Genomic DNA, 23,435 nt, shown 5'->3' with positions numbered 1-23,435 from the left:
ATGTTTTTGTGGCCAATGAAATACCTTTTGAATTGTAGTGACTTTTGTAATGTAGGAAATGCAGCAGCCAGTTTAAACACTGCACGCTCCTACAAACAGCAATGAGTTAAATAGCATCATAGGAATTGTTTGATGAGAAAGGTCTACTCAGCTTCCCTTTAACCACCCTGGTACTCCAATGGTACAGAGATACCGGAGTTCTTGACTAAAGTGACTCACCAGTATAAAAGACCGGATAAACTGTTTTAGTGATGTTGGTCAAAGGATAACTATTGGCCTGGGCACCATGGTGAACTTTTCCACTCTCCTTGAAACAGTGGCCAACTATCCACCTGAAAGACCCATAGGGCATTGGTTTAGCTTTTCATCTGAAGGCCAGCACCCTCTGACAACGCAGTATTCCCTTCCTGAAATATCAGCCTAGATTATGTCATCATATCACGGCAAAAAAGTTTGAAGCTTTAACCTCCTGACTCAGAGGTGTAAATACATTGAGCTGACTATTTTTAGTGCAGTTGCATTACAGTGTGGTCCCCTGACAAACTGTATAAAATAGCAAACGATCAGTAAATGACTGAGTGGTGTACCTGATCTGGTGCTTTAACCTTCCCAGAAGTCCATGGATCACAATCATGATAGAGAGCGTACATGGCCAGTCCTGCAAGTACTGTAAACACAAGGATGATCCACAGTCCAATGAGGTTCATGTAAAGGGCTCTGAAACAGAGCAAAATAAAGTTTCAAATGTCAACTGGCCGAAAGATCTGATTTGTGTTTTACACTGTCTCATCACAATGGGCTAAAATTGCAGCTGGCGAGTGGTCTGACTGAAATAAAATCCACTGCTCACTGCCAGGGGTTAGTTAGTGCTGCTCATCAGGCTAATCACTGTCATTGCTGTGGGCCAGGATTTTATGGCTCCTCCAGCCCTGCGGGATATTGTGGTTGCGCCAGATGGAGATTTAAATGGCTTGTCACGTCTGTCGGTGGGGCAGCACACCGCGGTGGGACCATAAACTCCTGGCCACGGTTTGTACTGTCCCGCAGACCTTCAACAGGAAGCTGGGTTGGCTCTTGGCTGGTTTCACAACCTCAGGGTGTCACAAAGTGATATAAAGTTGTTTATATCCAATGAAGTGCTTTTGAAGTGTAGGCACTACTGTAGGGTAGGAACCAGGGCAGCCATTTTATGCACAGCAAGCTCCCACAAACGGCGATGGGATAGTGGCCAAGTCGTCTGTTTTAGTGATGGTGACTGAGGGATAAATATTGGCCAGGGCATCAGGGAGAACTGCCCCCTGCTCTTCTTCAAATCGTGACATAGGATCTTGTACATCCACCTGAGAGGGAAGACACGTCTTCATCTGAAAGGCAGAATCTCCGACATTGCAGCGCAGGGAATGTCAAGAGTTAAAAGTCACAAATAGTTTGAGGTTACATAAAAGATGTATGGTGGTTGGTTAGCTTAGATGGCTAGAGTGTGATGTAAAATAACACCAACAGTGTGGGTTCAATGCCCAATTAGGCTGTGGTAGTTCATGGAGGTCTGCCTCTTTACTTGCCCCAAGCCTGACATGGAGTGGTTCCCCTCAAACTATAAAACTAATTGTCTCTCTGAAATCGAGGAAGATGCCTCTGGTCAATAACCCACCAATATAAAACAGGTAAGCCTAGCAATGCCATGGGGATTGAACTCAATCATCCACCATAATTGCAATAGAAGATCAGCCAAATCATCTTCTCTCCAAAATGAAACTTTACAACATTGATGTTTTGCCAATGCAGGAATAGATATTACTTTCTTGACTTGGAGTTTCCTGTTCCTCCAAAATTTTTAGGTGGTCAACTAGTGATTTAATAGGACAATTTCAACAACAGCCTCCACTTATATGACACTGTTAATGTAATAAAAAAAGACCTTCCCAAGGTGCTTTACATGACCATAATGAGGCAAAATTTGAAGCTGAGCTGCATAAGGTATTAGGACAGGTGAGCAAAAGCTGGTCAAAAAGGTAGGTTTTAAGGAGTGTCTTAAAAGAAGAGAGAGAGAGAGGAGAGAGGCGGAGTAGTTTAGGGGAATTTCAGAACTTAGGGTCCAGGCAACTGAAGGTACAGGCTCCAGTGGTGGAGCAATTAAAATCATGGATGCTCAGAAGACCTGAATAGGAGGAGTGCAGAGATCTCGCAGGTTTGTAGGGCCGGAGCAGATTGCTGAGGTAGGGAGAGGCCGAGGACATGGAGGGCTTTGGAAACAAGGATGAGCATTCAAAAATTGAGGCTTGCCAGATTTCAGTTGGTTACAAGATTAAAATTACAAAGTAATACTCACGCTTTGGCTTGAGTTCCTGTCTTGCAGGAGATGTATCTCTGAACCTGGGCCTGGTTCACTCCGTAGACTCCTGTCCATGTGAAAGTGCCTCCTATTACAATCGTCCAAAAGGTATGTCTGTAGGATGGGTTGGGGCTAAAACTGTACACAGAGGTTGGTCATTAAGTTGCAAAGCACGTTGGTAAAACATCCAGGGAAAAATTTTTCTGCCCAGTTGGGGGGGGGGGGGGATGTGCAGGAGTGGGTGCGGGCAGGCGCGCCTCCGATCGGCGCCCCCCCATTGGGTGCACACCGCCATTTTACGTTGGTGGGTCAATTAAGACCCACCCAGCGTGACTTCCTGCACGGGCGGGGGGGGGGGGGGGGTTTCCATCAGCCGAGAGAGCGCTGTTTGGTGCATGCACGCAAAAGAGCGCATCGATCTCCCTGAGGCTAAGTGCAGCCTCAGGGAGATCAGCTCCAAATGATAAAGAATTAAAGAAATGATAGCAAGATTTCCCTTACATGTCCCCTCATGTGACACTGTCACATGAGTTGGGACATGCCCGTCACTTTTACTGAAACCTTTACTAAATATTTAAATACCCTCACGAAACCTCATCCCACCTGTGGACGAGGTTTCATGCATTTTCTAATGCCCTTAAGGTTGGACGGGCAGGTCCGTTACTAATGTTAATTACTTTTTAAGTGGTCTCAGTAGGCCGTTGACAGGTCGGTGGGTGCACAGTTGACTCGGCTGCGCCCCCGCCAACCTGGAAATGGAGACGACGCGGGGTGATTTCGGGAGCTCCACCCGACATCATCCCGCGTTATTTTACACATCGGCGAGTGGGCCCCGCCCCCGCTCGCCAACCGGAAGATCCTCCCCCACCCCCCCCACCCCCGCACCCGGTCACTTTAGAATGCATACCTTTGTTAGAACTTACTTCCAGAAGTTGAGTCTTCCCCCATTATAAGCAGTATTCAGTACATTAGTGATGCCCCCATTCAGTAGCATTGCTTGAACAAGGACTGCCCCAAGCCCAATCACCATGATTACAATCTGAAACACATCTGTCCACACAACTGCTTTGAGACCTCCCTAAAACAAAGAGAATAAAGCACCATAAATCAGCATTAGGGGTCAGCCTTGGTTCAGTGAGTAAGCCCTCTTGCCTCTGAAACAGAAGATTGTGGGTTCACGTCTCACTCCAGAGCCCATGAACTTAGGCTGATGCACCCGGCATGTAACTGAGGCAGCGCTGCACTGTCAGAGGTGCCGTTTTCAGGTGAGACGTTACCCTGTCTGCCCTCTCAGGCCATCATGAAAGGTTCCCCCTGTAAAATTTGAAGGGCGGGTCAATATGTATCCCTCAACCAACAGCAATCATTATCTCATTGCTGTTTCCAGAACATTGCTGTGCGCAAATTGACTGCCTCATGTCTTCCATTACGAAAGTGACTACACTTTAAAAACATTTGACTGGCTGTCAAGTGCTTTGAGATAACCAAACGGAGCTCAACTGAGCTACAGTTAACAGCTGAGTACAGAAACAGGCCAACTGGAGCTTTACATCTACCCTGGTGCTGTTCTCAACGAAGACCATTCCCACCATCCTCCTCATCCCCCCGACCTTTTCCTCTTAAAGCCACGTTCTTGATTTTTTTTTAAAAAAATAATTGATGAACTCTGTTTCAGCAAAGGCTCCTGGCTAAGAATTCCACATTCTAGCCTTATTCCACGTAAAGACATGTGGGGCAGGGTTTTTCATCCAGGTGGGCAGGCTGGGTGGGAGAGGGCAGGGGCTGGCGCAGAGCCCATCGCCCCCCACCCCCCCCCCACCGTAATCGACACCATGCCGCCATTTTACACGGGCGGGCCAATTAAGGCCCACCCAGCGTATTATACGCAACCGGTAGCGCTCAGCACTACCTGTGCAGGCGGTGGGGGGGGTGGTGGAGAGCATGAGCGCGAAGGGGCACAGCTATCTCCCTGAGCGGCAGCTCCGTGCCTCGGGGAGATTGAATGGATAGTAAAAGCTTGTGGGCTTTTCGCCCGCCCGCCAAACTCAAGGTGGGACAGGTAGCATTTACAAGTGCTTCAATTCATTTCTTAACGGCTCTCATAGGCCGTTGACATTTCAGCGGGCGCGCAGCCGACAGCGCGCAATGACGTCGGGACGCTCGCCAAACATCATCGCGCGTCATTTTACGCATCGGCGTGTCGGGCCTGCCCCTGGCACATCGACCAGAAAATTCTGCCCATTATCTATAAATATCCTTTTGAATCTTTTTATGATTACTTTAACCCTGTGCCCTCTCATTGCTAGCTTTACCAACCTGATTATCTTAGCTTACCAAGGTGCAGTAGAAAGTGCAGACTACTCCAGTTGAGACAATAGAGCCCCAGAGATTGAAATTTGTCACTGAAAGCAAGAAAATAAGATATCTGTGAATCACCAGGAGATAAAGTTATTGCTTAACTGAAAAATGATGGGGCAGAATAGTAATACAGACCTTGATTTAATGCCAATGCCGGAGCATAAATAACAATTCCTGTGTATAAAATCTGAAATAAATGATACATAATTCATATAACCAAGGGCTGACTTCAAAAGCCATTGAAATTAAAGAAAGGGAAAATTAGAGAAAGGGACAGAGAGGGAGAAATAGAATAAGAGGCAGAGAGAACAAGGGAAAGAGAGAGAAAACAAGAAATAGGGAGAGGAGAAAGAGGACAGAAAGAGTGAAAGAAAAGAGAGTGATAGACAGAATGAGAGAGAGAAAGAGAAAGAGTGAGACTTTCTGAGGTCAGTTATGAGGCACATTTTGAAATTGTGGCCATTATGCCTTGGGAAAGGTTTGGGAGGTGATTTGCCACATGCGATGCAACCATAATATTTATATTTAGCAAAATGAAAACTTATTTAATCATGTTTACTGATACAAATTCTGGTTTAAATGCTACAAAACACATCAGCATGCAAAATGGAATGCATTGATAAAACTCAAATAAATGAAACTGCTTCAAAATGTGCTAAAAGTGATTCAAAAGGACATAGACTAGTTGGTGGAGCGGGCAGATAGATGGCAAATGAAGTTCAATGCGGAGAATTGTGAGATCATGCATTTTGGTAGGAAGAGCATGTAGAGACATTATAAAATAAGAAGAACAATTCTTGAGGGGGTACAGGAGCAGAGGGACCTGGGTGTATATGTGCTTACATCATTAAAGGTGTCAGGACAGGTGGAGACAGGTAGACATCACTGTGGTATTGTGCATTGCTGGGGCAACATGTAGTGTCACAGGCTGGTAGGACATGTTAATGTTAGCAATTGCCCACATGAAGCGTTCCCAGCCATCACTGAGAAGCGAAGCGCTCCAGGAAGGGAACTGGATATAAGCTTGAAACGTAAAATCTTACAGGGAATCATAGGATGGTCACAGCGCAGAAAGAAGACAGAATCAGAATCACAGGATTGTTACAGCGCAGAAGAAGGCCAGTCAGCCCATCGTGTCTGCACCGGCTCTCCAAATGAACCTTATGACTTAGTACCGTTGCCCTGCCTTTTCCCCGTAACCCCTGCATATTGTTTCTATTCAAATTATCATCCTATGCCCTCTTGAATACCTTGCTTGAACCTGCCTCCACCACACTACCAGGCAGTGCATTCCAGACACAAACCATTCGCTGTGTGAAAAAGCTTTTTCTCACAAGACATTTGCTTCTTTTGCAAATCACTTTAAATCTGTGCCCTCTCGTTCTTGATCCTTTTCCAGTTTCTCCCTACTTAATCTGTCCAGCCCTCTCACAATTTTGAACACCTCAATCAAATCTCCCCTTAGCCTTCTCCTCCCCAAGGAGAACAGTCCCAACCTCTCCAATCTATCTTCATAGCTGAAGTTTCTCATCCCTGGAACCATTCTTGTAAACGCCTTCTGCACTGTCTCCAATGCACTCATATCCTTCCCATAGTGGGGCAGCCAGAACTGTACACAATACCCCAGCTGAGCTCTGACTAGTGTCTTATATAAGTTCAACATAACCTCCCTGCTCTTGTACTCAATGCCCCTATTAATTACAGCCGTATGCTTTATTAACTACTCTCCCCACCTGTCCTGCCACCTTTAACAATTTATGCACAAGTACACCCAGGTCCCTCTACTCCCGCACCCCCTTAAGAATTGTACCCCTTATTTTATATTGTCACTCCATGTTCTTCCTACTAAAATGCACGGCCTCACACTTCTCCGCATCTGCCATCTATGTGCCCACTCCACCAACTTGTCTCTGTCCTTTTGAAGTTCTACACTTTCCTCCTCACAGCTTACAAATCTTCCAAGTTTCCTATAATCCACAAATTTAGAAATTATTTTTGACCTTTGGCACATTGAGTTTGTGCTGTACAAAAAGAGCAGAATGGGGCTAATTGGGAAGTTCTTTCAAAGAGCTTGCATAGAAATGATGGGCCAAATGGCTTCCTTGCATTGAAAACTGTCAATGCCTTAATAATTACATTGTTAAGGTCCAAAGGCAATCACTTTAATTGGCAGTTGGAAAGGTTTAATGGTGGTTATATTGTTGAGGCAATTGGACTGTTAAACATGTGATGGATATTGGCCCACCTGTAAATGAGGACAGCTTCTGTTAATTTATAGACTTCTGTTAATTTGTCCCCCTTTGTTATTGGTTTAACTAAAAGAGCATATAAATTGGGAACAGCTGGAACACTGAGGGAAGGGGGGATCTGGGAGAGTCTGTTACTTTTCTTTTCACTTTTCTTGGAAATAAACCAGTTTGGAGGCTTCAGACTCATTCTTCCTCAACATACAGTTAATGGAACTAACAGAAACTTCTGTGATTCTGAGAAGGGTGTGAGACTCAGTGAGGGGAGTGAACTCGGAGCATTGAATTACACCTTCTAATAGTTGGATACAGGCTGCCACTGGAGAAACCAGTGTAGCAAACACGAATTTGATAATTTCATTGAAGAACAGTGCAAGACAGAGGCCAGAAGGAGGCCTTCATGTAGAAAACAATTCACGGCCAAATAATTAATACAAGCTTTATATCAAAGCAATAAAGACAGCTCAACATCACAAGTGGTCCGCTGCCAGGGATAGTGATTTGATTATATTTTAATGTTACAGATTGTTTACTGTGGAATCTGTCACTCAGAACCAATGTCCTTTTGGTTATTGCAACAATAAATTAGACAGTAGGAGCTGCACACATTTTAATTGGACACTTACTGTTTGAATAATAAACAATATCGTCCCACATAAACGGACCCATTTATTGAACCGCAACTCCAGGTACTGAAAATCAAAGAGCCACAGGTGAAGTTTGGTTCTAAATCTAATTTCTAAAACTAATCCATCGTGAAGAGGCATCTTTGGCCACCCCCCCCCCCCCCCCCCCCCCCCCCCCCCGCCCACCAAGAGCGGCAGAAGTGCCAGGGCCAATTTCGAAACACTCTTCGCTTAACTGGCTGAGTGCAGCTCCAAAAATACTCAAGAAGTTTGAAACCATCCAGGACAAAACACCGTGCTTGATCAGCACTCCATTCACCACCTTAAATTTTTAATTTCTTCACCACCGACACACAGTCTAAGTCAGAATGGTGAGTGACTTGGAAGGGAACTTCCAGGTGGTGGTGTCCCCATCTATCTGCTGCTCTTCCCCTTCTAGATGGTCATGGTCATGGGTTTGGAAGGTGTTGTCTAAGGAGCCTTGGTGAATTCCTGCAGTGCACCCTGTAGATGGTACACACACTGCTGCTACTGTGTGTCAGTAGTGGAGGGAGTGAATGTTTGTGCATGGGGTGCCAATCAAGTGGGCTGATTTGTCCTGGATGGTGTCAGGCTTCTTCAGTGTTGTAGGAGCTGCACTCTTCCAGGCAACTGGAGAGTATTCCATCACATTCCTGTCTTGTGCCTTGTAGATGGTGGACAGGCATTGGGGAGTCAGGAGGTGAGTTAGTCGTCACATGATTCCTAATCTCTGACCTGCTCTTGTAGCCACAATATTTATAATGCTAGTCTGGTTCAGTTTCTGGTCAATGGTAATCCCCAGGATGTTGATAGTGGGGGATTCAGTGATGGTAATGCCATTGATCATCAAGGGGTAATGGTTGGATTCTCTCTTGTTGGGGATGGTCATTGCCTGACACTTCAGTGGTGTTAATCTTACTTGCCACTTCTCAGCCCAAGTCTGGATATTGTCCCAGACACCAACACCATCGCTGGGCAAGACAGACCCAGCAGAGGTGACGGCACAGTGGTGTACAGTCAGAAGGCAGTCCGGATGCCATGAAGTCTCAACATGAAAAGCTTCAGTATCTGAGGAGTCACAAATGGTGCTGAACACTGTGCAATCATCAGTGAACATCCCTACTTCTGACCTTATGATGGAAGGAAGGTCATTGATGAAGCAGCTGAAGATGATTGGACCAAGGACACTACCCTGATGATTTCCTGCAGTGATGTCCTGGAGCTGAGATGACTGATCTCCAACAACCACAACCATCTTCCTTTGTGCTAGGTATGACTCCAACCAGTGGAGAATTTTCCCCCTGATTCCTGTTGACTCCAGTTTTGCTAGGGCTCCTTGATGCCACACTCGGTCAAATGCTGCCTTGATGTCAAGGGCAGTCACTCTCACCTCACCTTGGGAGTTCAGCTCTTTTGTCCATGTTTGAACCAAGGCTGTAATGAGGTCAGGAGCTGAGTGGCCCTGGCGGAACCCAAACTGGGCATCAGTGAGCAGGTTATTGCTGAGCAAGTGCCGTTTGATAGCACTGTTGATGACCCCTTCCATTACTTTACTGATGATCGACAGTAGATTGATGGGTCAGTAACTGGCTGGGTTGGATTTGTCCTGCTTGTTGTGTACAGGACGTACCTGGGCAATTTTCCACATAGCTGGATAGATGCCAGTGTTGTAGCTGTACAGGAACAGCTTGGCTAGGGGCGCAGCAAGTTCTGGAGCACAAGTCTTCAGTACTATTGCCTGAATATTGTTAGGGCCCATAGCCTTTGATGTATCCAGTCTCTTCAGCCATTTTTTGTTATCACATGGACTGAATCAAATTGGCTGAAGACTGGCATCTGTGATGCTGGGGACCTCCGGAGGAGGCTGAGATGGGTCATCCCCTCGGCACTTCTAGCTGAAGATTGTAACAATGCTTATCTTTTGCACTAATGTGCTGGGCTCCTCCATCATTGAGGACAGGGATATTTGTGGAGCCTCCTCCAGTGAGTTGTTTAATTGTCTACCATCATTCATGACTGGATGTGGCAGGACTGCAGAGCTTAGATCTGATCCTTTGGTTTTGGGATCGCTTAGCCCTGTCTATCACTTGCTGCTCCTGTTGTTTGGCCTGCACATAGTCCTGTGTTGTAGCTTCACCGGGTCGACACCTCATTTTTAGGTATGTCTGGTGCTGCTCCTGGCATGACCTCCTGCACTCTTCATTGAACCAGTGTTGATCCCCTGGTTCAATGGTAGTGGTAGAGTGGGGGATATGCCTGGCCATGAGGTTACAGATTGTGTTCAAGTACAATTCTGCTGCTGCTGATGGCCCACAGCGCCTTATGGATGCTCAGTCTTGAATTGCTAAATCTGCACCCACCCCCCCACCCTCATCCCCAATGCTACTTCCTGGGAGGTGCTGGTGATCTCAAGCCTGTAGAGCACTGGCAGGAAATCTCGGAGGTGAGGGCCATCCTGAAGCAATAGGAAGAGCCGCCAAGGAGAAGGCTGCCTCGAAGTGTTGGACCTCAGCAGGGGTCCCGAGCACGGTCACTGCTGAGTTGAAGCTGGCGGTGAGGCTGAGAACCATGGGCTCGGCTCCCAGCTGGCTATAGCCATCAGATAATGGCTCGGACTTGGCTCCCGTCTCCCCGACACTGCATAATAAACCCCGACCATCGTGGAGAGCTGCAGAGACCCAGCAAAGACCAGGTAATCCCAGGCAGTGAAGGAGCTCAGAGTGTCGGTGCTGGACATCCTTCAGGAGCTGCAGCTCCCGGCTCTGCACCTACCCGAGGGAGCCTTAACCTGCTCAACACTTTGTGATGCCGGCTCCCACTGCTGTACTTTCAAAACCTTATGGTTGGAAAGCAATTGGAATTGTTGAAGGGTTATTATGAAACATCTCCCCTTTGGGCAGACGAAACAAGAAGCTGGACGTAAATAAAAAGAGAACCTTCACAAATTTAAAATAAGGGCAATAAAATTGTTCGAATTAAAAATGCAAAGAGCCTCAGAGAACCAGTTTGTTCTCCTTAGAGTAGAGAAGGTTGAGGGGAAATTTAACCGAGGTGCTCAAAATCATGAAGGCGTCTGGCAGAGTGAATCAGGAGAAACCACTGTCTCCAGTGGCAGTGGGGTCAGTAAGCAGTGGACACAGATTTAAGGTGATTGGCCAAAAGAGGTGACGTGAGGAAACGTTTTTATTACCCAGCGAGTTCTGATCCAGAATGTGCTGCCCGAAAGGGCGGTGGAAGTAGATTCAACAGTAACTTCCAAAAGGGAATTGGATAAATATTTGAAAAAGTAAAATTGGCTGGCCTAGGGGAAAAATTGGGGGGGTAGTGGGTCTAAGTGGATAACTCAAAGAGCCTGGGCAGGCACAATGAGCCAAATGGGCCTCTTTCTGTGCGGCATCATTCTACGATTGTTTAATTTTACAGCACAGAAGGAAACCATTGGGGCCATCGTGCCTGTGCTGGCTCCTTGACAGAGCTACCCAATTAGCCCCAGTCCCCCACCCATTCACTATAAATAACACTTCAATTATCTAAAGCCTGTTGCTGAAGAGGAGAGGAGAGTTGAGGCTGAAGAAAAAAAGAAACGAGAGGAGCTTGAGCGTATTGCGAAACAATTGGCAGAAGCTAATGAAGACACTATTTTGAAATGATTACCATTAAAAACAGATGAAGAGTCAGCATGCTGCCCTCTTGATTTGCTAGTATGGACTTGTCAGATGTATCTATTCAGCACACATTTTTGGTGTGCTTTTCCAATGAGCAAGAATTAATTTTATTTGAACAAAAAAAAAATAACACTTCATGGGAATGCTTTCTTTCTTTTGTTCTATGGCTTAATGTCTGGAGTGTCGGCTCTACAGCAGATCTTTAACAATTGGGTTAAACTCTAAACATTAACCTGTCTTCTCACTTTGCAAATGAAGACGACCTGTTGTGTATTTCCTGTGGTTTTCCTTTCCCTTTTGTATTGAGGAAAGGCTTTCCCATAGATTAATTTTATGAATGATTACACTTTCGAACCCGGTAAAAAAAAGAATTAAAGCTGGGTTTGTTTTTTTTAAACTAGGTACAAACAAAACGTTTTATTTCAAATATCTTGATACAAGTTGAGAACAAGGTTTGAAAGGAGTTTCCATCAGTGTGTCACTGCTGAGTTAGAGTAGCGCAGATTAAAGAAAGCATTTATATTGTACCTGTCACAGCTTCAGGAAATGCCATGTCATTTCAATGAGGTGATTCTGAAATGTAGTCACTATCGTCATTTGAAAAAAATGCAGGGTTATAGTGAGAGGGTGGGTGACTGAGACTAGCTGAAGTGCTCTTGCAGGGAACTGGTGAGGGCTCGCAGGCTGAATGGCCTCCTTCTGTGGTGTAGCTATTCTAGAATTTTAGGCAGGAAATGTGGGTTCCTGAGATTGTGAAAGGTGCTAAAGAAATGCATGCCCACTTTCCATCTTTTCATCCTTTCTCCCCTCCCTCCTTCTCCCTCTTTCCAGAATAAGTCAGTCCATACAAGGTAACAAGCAGAGCTCAGTTCTGATCAACCTCTTGATGCCCTATCTCTCCAAGCCAAACACATCATAGGTAAAGGACTCTTTACAAAGCATTTCCTACCAGGTTGCATGTGCGGCATGTTGGAACGTTAATGTGTAGGATCAATGAGGAATAGGGACACAGCATTGGTGCTGTCAAAACCCAGCCAGCTGCCCTCTCCAGGAGGTGGGGGGGGTGGGGGGGTGGGGGGCAGTAAAGACAATCGGACAGGGAGAGGGGGTGAATTATCTTTCTGGTTAGGATCTTCAGTGACTGTGTAAGAACAACATTGAGGGTTAGAAGGAGGCTGTGAATTGCAAGAGGCTCCTCTTTTTGCTGTGTTTAGGTAACTGGAGGGCAAGGCTTTGAGGTAATTAGCAAATGAACCAGAAAGGAGATGAGTATTTCAAAGCAAAATTACACAGTGAGTTGTTGTGATCTGGAATGCGCTGCCTGAAAGGGCGGTGGAAGCAGATTCAAAAATAACTTTCAAAAGGGAATTGGATAAATACTTGAAGGAAAGATTTGCAGGAGCTGTGGGGGAAAAACGGAGGGAGTGGGACTAATTGGATACCTCTTTCAAAAGAACCAGCACCAGCATGATGGGCCAAATGGCCTCCCTCTCTGGTGTATGATTCTCTGAATTCTTCTCCCTCCAACCATCCTTCCATCCTTTGTCTCCTTTTATCCCTCCCTCCTGCCTAAACAGAATCACAGAATCATACAGTGCAGAAGAGGCCCTTCGGCCCATTGAGTCTGCACCAACACGTGAGAAACACCTGACCTACCTACCTAATCCCATTTACCAGCACTTGGCCCACAGCCTTGAATGTTATGAGGTGCCAAGTGCTCATCCAGGTACTTTTTAAAGGATGTGAGGCAACCCGCCTCCACCACCCTCCCAGGCAGCGCATTCCAGACCGTCACCACCCTCTGGGTAAAAAAGTTTTGCCTCACATCCCCCCTAAACCTCCTGCCCCTCACCTTGAACTTATGTCCCCTCACGACTGATCCTTCAACTAAGGGGAACAGCTGTTCTCTATCCACCCTGCCCATGTCCCTCATAATCTTGTACACCCCGATCAGGTCGCCCCTCAGTCTTCTCTGCTCCAACAAAAACAACCCAAGTCTATCCAACCTCTCTTCATAACTTAAATGTTTCATCCCAGGCAACATCCTGGTGAATCTCCTCTGCACCCCCTCCAGTGCAATCACATCCTTCCTATAATGTGGTGACCAGAACTGCACACAGTACTCCAGCTGTGGCCTCACCAAGGTTCTATACAACTCCAACATGACCTCCCTACTTTTGTAATCTATGCCTCGACTGACTCTTTCAATTCCTTCAATTTGATTTAAAATTGTCGAATCGGCTGTCCTCAGTATTCTGTTATCTGATGATGCTGCTGTCCTCCAATGTATTTGGAATGTTCTGGAAAGCATTAACACAGATTGGGGTTTGTGGAGAGTTCCATAGAATTTAGCCACTTCTCCTAAAGCAATATGGAGTGAGGTGGGGTGGGGGGGCAGTGGGTGTGGGGAGCAGAGCAATGCTGGGCACCAGGATTTATAAATTGCCATCTGAGTGATTCTAAAAGTGATGTTCACTCCTCGGTGGTTACAGGTGAAAGGGTCACCTAGCTGAAACATCGAGTTGAAATTTCACAGCCCCACAGAAGTGGGTTAGGAGGAGGAATTGGGAGCAAAGTTGGAAAATAGAGCACTGGGTCTGTTACCCAATAAACCCCTGTCGTTGAGCAGTCTTGCTGGATGTAGTGGTTGGTAGGGGCAGTGGGGGTGGTAGTGTGACAGAGGCTACCTGCCCAATAGCTGTTGGTATTAAATGAGCCAACTGGGAGATTTTTGATGGTGCAGCCAGGACCTTCTTGAAGGCAGACAAACCTCTGACTGAGCCCAGAGACCGGCGGGCAACAGGAGACAGCCTCCTGTGACAGGCCAGGTTACCGTCGATGCCTCCACTCAATCAACCCAGCATGGAGTCAATGGGATACGATGGCCATAGCTATGGCTGCAAGCCACCCCTTGCAGAGTTTCCCCTCTGCTATGATGACCTAACAGCTGTGGCCATGCAGGGTTTTTATTTTTTTTCCCAATGCTGCAGAGCCACCTCCATCTCGAGGTGTCTTCTCAATCTCCCACCTGCTATAAGCCGACATATTATTTACTTTTTGAATGTACAATCACTTCTTAACTGTGTAACAGTTTCTCTATTTCTTTTATATTAGTTAATGTAGACTGGTTGTGGTGTAACCCTGTGCGTGGAGTCTATCTCATGATGGTAACAAGGAGCATTGAGGTATAAGAAGAACACAGAACCAAGGTATATCTAAAGAACTGAACTGAACTGAACTGCACTGTGGGCTCAAAACACAAAGCATGATGGTTAACTTAGACAAGTCAAGGCCTTGTCAGAATCAGCAAGTTCTGCAAAAATGACTTAACCTGTAGGAGGGCTGGTACCAGGGAAGATAAACAGACTGAGCCTCGTTAAGGGGCAATAAATGTGCTGCCTTCTCCCAGTTCTGGAGATTGATAACGGTGTTGGAGGTAACAACGTGGTGTCAAGCTGGTGACAGTACCTCTAGTGTGACCTTCAAAGGGGGCTCAGCCAAGCTACATCTGCAGAAAGCATGGAGATGCACGGTGATGTAATTAAAAACCAAGTAAATGGACGAAAAGCAGGTTTTGCCTGATATGGCACAGGCCCATAGCAGAACAGTTAACAAGAGGCCACGGAGCCATCTTTGCTGCAGCGGTGAGAGCAATTTGGTCAGTTGCTCAGAAGATGCACACGGAGGATTCATCATCGGATTGACCACCAAGATGGATGGAAGCTAAGCAACCAGTATTATCGTGAGTATGTACTGCTGCTTAGTGGTTTAATAAAACTGTATCACCTTTGGTGAAATTTCATCCAGGTTGTTGTGTGCTGTTGATAGCCAAGACAAGAACCTTTAGACCAGGTAGGGACAGCACTCACCTCTCCCAGGGGATGTTGAGTGGACAGCACCTCTCACTTCCCTGGTCCCTCTGCCATCCTTAATTGGATGGGGCTCCCAGAGGCAGGTTCTTAATTGGCCGCCTCCGGGAAGATCGCAGCCAACATCCCACGATGGCCACTTCCAGGGATCCATCCAGAATTGAGCCTGAATTTGGGAGTGTAACCCAACAGGGAAAATCCGGCCCATTAACTCTGTTTCTCCCTCCACAGGTACTGACTGACCTGCTGAGTATTCCCAGCATCTTCTGTTTTTGTTCTGGAAGAACATAACTGCTGGCTACATAATGGAAAATGTTTAAAAACTAGGTCTTCCAATTTGGAAATGACACTACCCGGATTTTAAACAGGAGAAGGTGACTCTTAAGGCCAGAACCTTCCGATACCACCACCGGCGATGGTTTTCCCTGCGATGGGGTTGGCAAGCCATTCAAATCTCCATTCACATCGGTGGGATCAGAAGTTGAAGTTTAACAAGAACCTGCAAGACAAACCCTGTTCATCTTTTACTCTCCCTATACCTACCCTCCCCCTCTACATTTCAGATTTGATTGACAATGAGCAGTGCCTATGTGTGTTCACGTTGGAGAGGTAGGAATCTCTTAAAACTGGAAACCCAGCACGTGTGTTCAGAAGAGAGTTTGAGAAAAAGGGTAGATTACAGCAGCTGCTTTGCTTGAGCAAACATGGAGGTGGGCAGGTCGGGTAATAACTCTTGATCCCTGGGTTCCTGCCTTTGGACTCAATGGGGAGGCAGCTGGTGTGTACTCTAGGCTAGTGTCTGTTGGAACTGACCTCTGCCAGGAGCCTTGAATACTTTTACAGGGCACAGTGGAGGGAGAATGATAGTTGGACTTCCTTGACTCCTGACGACACCTTGGAAAGGTTAATGAGACATCGATGGGGAACTGCAGCTGTAAGTGTTTCTTTTACGCACAACCACGGCTTTTCCCTTAAGTGAGGAACAGTGAATACAGAATTCAGCGACTGTCAGTCTTTATTGAGAATTCTGTCAGGTTGTATCATTGGAATCATGTGCATTCAAATGAGTTGCAATAATATTAAACAACAGCAAATCATGAAAGTACAAACAGGCTTAAACCTAATGATGAGCATCAAATAGTTAACATTCTGAATGGATACTTTTGTTCGATTATTGATATGGGAATCTAAGCAATATGCCTCAGCCAAGCAAAGATATCCAACACAAGAGCAATGGGGTACATCCTGATTTTGTGTGACAGGGTTAAACAGGCTTTAGTGGGTCAGCAGCCATTTTATATCTCTCTGCATTTGTAATTCCATTGAAGTCAATACATGGAAGATCCCTATGGCACGACTCAAAGAAGGAGAGGGGAGTTCTCCCTGGTGCCCTGTCCAATATATATCCTTGAGCCAACATTGCAAACACAAATTATCTGATCATAACCAGATTGCTGTGTGCAAGTTAGCTACCACAACAGTGACTGAACTTCAGAAAGTACTTCATTGGCTGTGAAATGTTTCATGATGTCCTGAGGTTGTGAAAGACACTGTGGAAATGTAATTTCTTTCTTTCTTCTGAAGCTCAAAGCTTCTCCAGGAAAGAGTAATCACTAGCTTGGTCAGAGAGGCGGGTTTTAAGAATGGTTTGCAAAGGTAAGCTGGACAGGTAGGGAGACAGATGTTTATGTCAGAGACAGAAGGGAAAACCCCATTTACCATTTTCCTCAGTACTGTTGCTGCTGAATCTGCTTAATTATCTGTACTGGTTGGCCTCCCAACTTTCTTAATGTAGGCTTTTTTTATTCATTCAGGGGATGTGGGTGCTACTGGCTGGGCCAGCATATATTGTCCATCCCTAATTGCCCTCCAGAAGGTGGTGGTGAGCTGCCTTCTCGAACCGCTGCAGTCCATGTGGTGTAGGTACACCCACAGTGCTGTTAGGGAGGGAGTTCCAGGATTTTGTTCCAGCGACAGTGAAGGAACGGCTGATATATTTCCAAGTCAGGATGGTGAGTGACTTGGAGGGGAACTTCCAGGTGGTGGTGTTCCCATGTGTCTGCTGTCCTTGTCCTTCTAGATGGTAGCAGTCATGGGTTTGGAAGGTGCTGTTTAAGGCACCTTGGTGAGTTCCTGCAGTGCATCTTGTAGATGGCACACACACTGCTGCCACTGTGCATCTGTGTTGGAGGGAGTGAATGTTTGTGGGACTGGTGCCAATCAAGTGAGCTGCTTTGACTTGGATTGTGTTCAGCTTCTTGAGTGTTGTTGGAGCTGCACTCATCCAGGCAAGTGGGGAGTATTCCATCACATTCCTGACTTGCGCCTTGTAGATGGTGGACAGGTTTTGGGGAGTCAGGAGATGAGTTACTCACCGCAGGATTCCTAGATTCTGAACTGCTCTTGAAGCCACAGTCTGTACATGGCTAGTCCAGTTCAGTTTCTGGTCAGTGGTAACTCTCAGGATGTTGATAGTGGGGTATTCAGCAATGATAATGCCATTGATTGTCCAGGCGCGATGGTTCAATTCTACCTTGTTGGAGATGGTCATTGCCTGACACTTGTGTGGCGCGAATGCTACTTGCCACTTGTCAGCCCAAGCCTGGATATTGTCCAGGTCTTGCTGCATTTGGACATGGACTGCTTCAGTATCTGAGGTGTTCAAATGATACTGAATATTATGCAATCATCAGCGAACATCCCCACTTCTGACCTTATGATGGAAGTAGGATCATTGATGAAGCAGCTGAAGATGGTTGGGCCGAGGACACTACCCTGAGGAACTCCTGCAGTGAGGTCCTGGAACTGAGGTGATTGACCTCCAACAACCACAGCCATCTTCCTTTGTGCTAGGTATGACTCCAACCAGCGAGGAGTTTTCCCCCTGATTACCATTGACTCCAGTTTTACTAAGGCTTCTTGATGCCACACTGGGTCAAATGCTGCCTTAATGTCAAGGGCAGATCATGTTGGTTGAAGTGCTTGTTTGGAAAGCTTGGACAACCTACAGCAGTCAGCACAAAGCACCAGAGAGGTGCTACCAGTGGCGCCTTCATGAGATCCCCAAATCCAGTGGCAAGTTAAACAGTCCAACAGCAGTGTCCTCTCCCAAGCCAACTTGTTGAGTATCAAGGCGCTAGTCACTCAAAACCAGCTCCACTGGACATGTTGGTCCTACGCCTGACATGAGACTCCTGAAGCAACTGCTCTACTCTGAACTCAGTCATGGCAGGAGGCTCCCAGGAGGACACCGGAATCACTTTAGGGATGTCGTCAAAACATCCCTGAAGATGTCAAACATCCCCACCGACTCATGAGAGTCCCTGGATTGTGACCGACCAAAATGGGGAAGGTTCATTCAAGAAGGCAGCGAGCACATTCTCTGGGAACGAGGTTGAATTGTCGGAGCGAGCGCACCAACCTCCAAACAACCCCCATCTACCCAACCCTTCAAGCATGAACTGCCCCACAGGTGGCAGATCACGCACTGGACCTATCAGCCTTCCCAGAATGTATTGAACCAGAGTGGAAGCGAGTCATCCTCGATCCCGAGGAACTGCCTAAGAAGATGCAGAAACTATCACGTTACCATGTCAGTAAAGAGAAGCATTTAAAGAGCTGATCAGTGATCACATATCAAGATGGAATCCTGCTGATTTGAGGGTTTACTGAATGCGACCATTTTAATTACTTGGACTATTGGCAATCTGGTATAACCCTCCCCCTCACCTGGCTCTTACCTCATAGCTGCTGCTGACACCGAGCCTGTAGAAAACCGGCAGAAAGACCTCAGCACTGAGAATCACCGTTAACATATAAGCAATGGCAAAGTAGCTGTTGACAGCCCCAAAGTGATACGTATCGTATGGGGCCCCCAGCACTGTCACTGCAGACATGAAGCTGGCAGTGAGGCTGAGAGCCACTGGCACGGTGCTCATTTGCCGTCTTCCCAGGAGAAAATCTTCGGACGTCTCCTGTCCTCTTCCCACCACCGCATGGTAGATTCCCACCAGGGCCGAGATCAGCAGGATAGCAACAAAAACCATGTAGTCCCAGGTACTGAAACTGTCAGAAACAATAGGTGCAGGCATATTTCAGAACTTCCTTCTCTCAGCTCGGAGCTTCACCGCAGATCTGTACAACCTATCCACGCAGCAGTAAGGGGAAACATTGAAGGGCATCAACCTCCAAACCTGGTACCAAGTTAATGTCAAACCAATCTTACATGTTTCCTGTTTACCCATCTCTCAGGCTGAGTTTATAAGAAGTGTCCCACACGTTAACCATTAAAGATCATGCTTAACCAGGAAGCATGATTTTTAAATCTGCACATAGAAATTCATTAACCTTCATACTGCATTTGGAGGGTGGTCAACCTTCAGAAAGAAAAATAACTTTTTTAGCTCACTAATTGAGAAGATACAAGCAAAGGAGGTCTGGACAAATCTGTGGCTACTGGAATGAGTTGAATTCATCCAGTTCTTTTTGTACCCTTCCTCCACCAACACTGGTGGGAATTGCTTCATTCGCAGCCATTGTAGCATATTGTGGAAGGAGGGAAGGAGGAAGGCAGAAATAAAGAGAGGAGGAGAGAAAGAATGGTAGAAAGCAAGAAATATAGAAAGACAGGAAGGAAGGATGAGAAGGACAGAGGGATGAAATGATCTATGGGCTCTGAATTCCCTCCTGGGCCTTGGTCAAATGGTCATTAGTCCTGTGTGAGTGTGTTGGAAGGGTTATTCAGTCACAGGGTGAGGATGAGGGTTTTGTCATGTCCATCAGCCACCATCAGTGATCAGGTACAGCAGCTATGGCCAAATAGCCCCTCCCTAATCTAGGGGCCCAGAGACTAAATTCGGCCAGGTCAACATTGGCCACGGAGTAGAATCTGGGACTTCCCCAGCCTGTGATTCACTGAACAAGCTCACTGAGCCACACAGTTAGCTTCTGCTGTTAACTTTGGCAGAAAAGTCCTCAGTAATGTTTTACTGAAATGCTGTTGTCTCAATAATTATCTCCCTCAACGAAAGCAACTTTCTAATCTGACATTCCCACGCTCCCTCTTGACACTGACCTTCAGTTACTCAATCAATTTTTAAAAGATTGACTCAGTAACAGTGGTTCTTGGAGAGATATTATTCTAGCCTCCCCGGCTTGAAAGAAATACGTGATTTGTTATTCCTGTTACCTAACTATCATTGAAGCATTAAACTACAGAAGGATTTCTAAAACAAACAGAAATACCTGGAAAAACTCAGCAGGTCTGGCAGCATTGGCGGAGAAGAGCAAAGTTGACATTTCGAGCCCTCATGACCCTTCAACAGAACCAAGTAGAAATAGGAAAGGGGTGAAATATAAGCTAGTTTAAGGGCGGGGTGGGGGAGGGGGAAGAAGGGGGGAGGGGGGGTTGTTGAGACAAGCAAGCAGTGATAGGAGGAGATAACCAAAAGATGTCACAGACAAAAGAACAAAGAGGTGTTGAAGGTGGTGATATTATCTAAAAGAATGTGCTAATTAAGAGTGGAGAGCAGGACAAGCAAGGTAACACTAGTGCGGGTGGGGTGAAATAAACGATGGCTGGAATACATTTAAAAATAATGGAAATAGGTGGGAAAAGAAAAATCTATACAAATTATTGGAAAAAACAAAAGGGAGGGGGAAGAAATGGAAAGGGTGTGGGGATGGAGGAGCGAGTTCAAGATCTAAAGTTGTTGAACTCAATATTCAGTCCAGAGGGCTGTAAAGTGCCTAGTCGGAAGATGAGGTGCTGTTCCTCCAGTTTGCGTTGAGCTTCACTGGAACAATGCAGCAGGCCTAGGACAGACATGTGGGCAAGAGAGCAGGGTGGAGTGTTAAAATGGCAAGCGACAGGGAGGTCTGGGTCATGCTTGCGGACAGACCGAAGGTGTTCTGCAAAGCGGTCACCCAGTCTGCGTTTGGTCTCTCCAATGTAGAGGAAACTGCAGAACACCTTTGGTCTTGCCCAATCAGGGTCAAGTTGCCTGGTTAAATTTCAAACAGTGCTTGACAGTTAACTGTCAGTCACCATCTCTGATGCATTCTGCAATGCAACACCGCTTGTCAACCAATCAGCACTCTCTTCACATACAGTGTAAATTGTTGTTTTCCCCTAATATTGGTATTCAAGCAAGTGTCCTGATGAGTGCAAAATGAAAAGCTTAGACATGCCTCTTTTTTTCAGCAATACTCAAGTTCTGTGCTACCAAACGACTATGAGAATTAATTGTTAAGAATTGTTTCTTCTTTTCTATCACTGGTTTTTTGGTACATGCTATATTAGTTCAAATGCTTTTTATAATTGACAATAGTCAATACATGCTTTCAGTGCAAAGTTTCCAAGAAATTACCCTTAGAGTCTCCTTCTCCACCAGCACACTGGATATACGTACACCATACGGACTGCAGCAGTTCGAGAAGGCGGCTCATCTGTCTAAGGCAATTAGAGATGGACAACAAATGCTAGCCTTGCCAATGACCCATCCCATAAATGAATAATAAAAAAACTTTCTGCTTTCTCCTTCGAGAAGAGAAGATTGCGAGGATATTTGATAGAGGTTTTCAAATTCATAGAAACATAGAAAATAGGAGCAGGAGTAGGCTATTGGGCACTTTGAGCCTGCTCCGCCATTCATTATGATTATGGCTGATCATCCAACTCAATAGCCTGCTCCCGCTTTCTCCCCATATCCTTTGATCCCTTTCACCCCAAGAACTATATCTAACTCCTTCTTGAAAACATACACTGTTCAGGCCTCAACTACTTTCTGTGGTAGCTAATTCCACAGGCTCACCACTCTCTGGGTGAAGAAATTTCTCCTCATCTCAGTCCTAAATGATGTACCCTGCATCCTCAGAATTTGACCCCTAGTTCTGGGCTGTCCCACCATCGAGAACATCCTTCCTGCATCTGCCCTGTCTAGTCCTGTTAGAATTTTACAGGTTTCTATGAGATCCCCCCTCATTCTTCTGAACTCCAGTGAATATAACCCTAACCGACTCAACCCCTCCTGATATGTCAGTCCCGCCATTCCAGGAATCAGTCAGGTAAACCTTTGATGCACTCCTTCTATAACAAGAACATCCTTCCTCAGATAAGGAGACTAAAACTGCGCACAATATTCCAAGTGTGGTCTCACCAAGGCCCTGTATAATTGCAGCAAGACATCCCTGCTCCTGTACTCGAATCCTCTTGCTATGAAGGCCAACATACCATTTGCCTTCTTTACCAACTGCTGCGCCTACATGCTTACCTTCAGCGACTGGTGTATGAGGACACCCAGGTCTCGTTGCACATTCCCCTCTTTCAATTTATAGCCATTCAAATAATAATCTGCCTTCCTGTTTTTGCTGCCAAAGTGGATAACCTCACATTTATCCACATTATACTCTATCTGCCATGCATTTGCTCACTCACTCAGTTTGTCCAAATCACACTGAAGTATCTCTGCATCCTCCTCACAGCTCACCCTCCCTCCCAGCTTTGCGTCATTTGCAAATTTGGAGATATTACATTTAGTTCCCTCATCTAATTATTTATATATATATATATATATATATATTGTGAATAGCTGGGTCCCAGCACTGATCCCTGTGGTACCCCACTAGTCACTGCCTGCCACTCGGAAAAAGACCATTTATTCCTACTCTTTGTTTCCTGTCTGCCAACCAGTTTTCTATCCAACTCAATACACTACCCCCAATCCCACACGCTTTAATTTTACACGCCAATCTCTTATGTGGGACTTTGTCGAAAGCCTTCTGAAAGTCCAAATAAACCACATCCACTGGCTCCCCCCATCAACTCTACTAGTTACATCCACCAAAAATTCCAGTAGATTTGTCAAGTATGATTTCCCTTTCGTAAATCCATGCTGACTCTGTCTGATTCTGCCACTGTTTTCCAAGTGCTCAGCTATTAAATCTTTTATAATGGACTCTAGAATTTTCCCCACTACCGACGTCAGGCTGACTGGTCTATAATTCCCTGTTTTCTCTCTGCCTCCCTTTTTAACTAGTGGGGTTACATTGGCTACCCTTCAATCTATAGGAACTGTTCCAAAGTCTATAGAATCTCGGAAGATGACCACCAATGCATCCATTATTTCTCAGGCCACTTCCTTAAGTACTCTGGAATGTAGATTATCAGGCCCTGGGGATTTATCCACCTTCAATCCCATCAATTTCTCCAGCACCATTTCCTTACTAATACTGATTTCTTTCAGTTCCTCCATCTCACTAAACCCAGTGTTCCCCAACATTTCTGGTATGTTATTTGTGTCCTCTTTTGTGAAGACAGA

At 45.9% G+C, this 23,435-nt stretch overlaps 1 protein-coding gene across 1 annotated transcript in view; it reads right to left on the bottom strand.

Annotated features, from left to right (window-relative positions):
• LOC121293082 (sodium-coupled monocarboxylate transporter 1-like) overlaps window positions 1-19,208 on the bottom strand; it is a 38,823-nt gene extending 19,615 nt beyond the window's left edge. Inside the window, exons 1-7 of the mRNA XM_041215678.1 lie at window positions 18,858-19,208; window positions 7,563-7,628; window positions 4,826-4,877; window positions 4,667-4,734; window positions 3,256-3,410; window positions 2,330-2,470; window positions 588-717 (exon numbers count right to left, since the gene is read on the bottom strand). Coding sequence (XP_041071612.1) covers window positions 588-717; window positions 2,330-2,470; window positions 3,256-3,410; window positions 4,667-4,734; window positions 4,826-4,877; window positions 7,563-7,628; window positions 18,858-19,208 — 963 coding nt within the window. The remainder of the gene's footprint in view (window positions 1-587; window positions 718-2,329; window positions 2,471-3,255; window positions 3,411-4,666; window positions 4,735-4,825; window positions 4,878-7,562; window positions 7,629-18,857) is intronic.
• Between the last annotated feature and the right edge of the window lie 4,227 nt (window positions 19,209-23,435).

Source organism: Carcharodon carcharias, chromosome 21 (genome assembly GCF_017639515.1).
Source record: "Carcharodon carcharias isolate sCarCar2 chromosome 21, sCarCar2.pri, whole genome shotgun sequence".
Classification (NCBI taxonomy): Eukaryota; Metazoa; Chordata; class Chondrichthyes; order Lamniformes; family Lamnidae; genus Carcharodon; species Carcharodon carcharias.
This window is presented reverse-complemented; position numbering and strand designations above follow the sequence as displayed.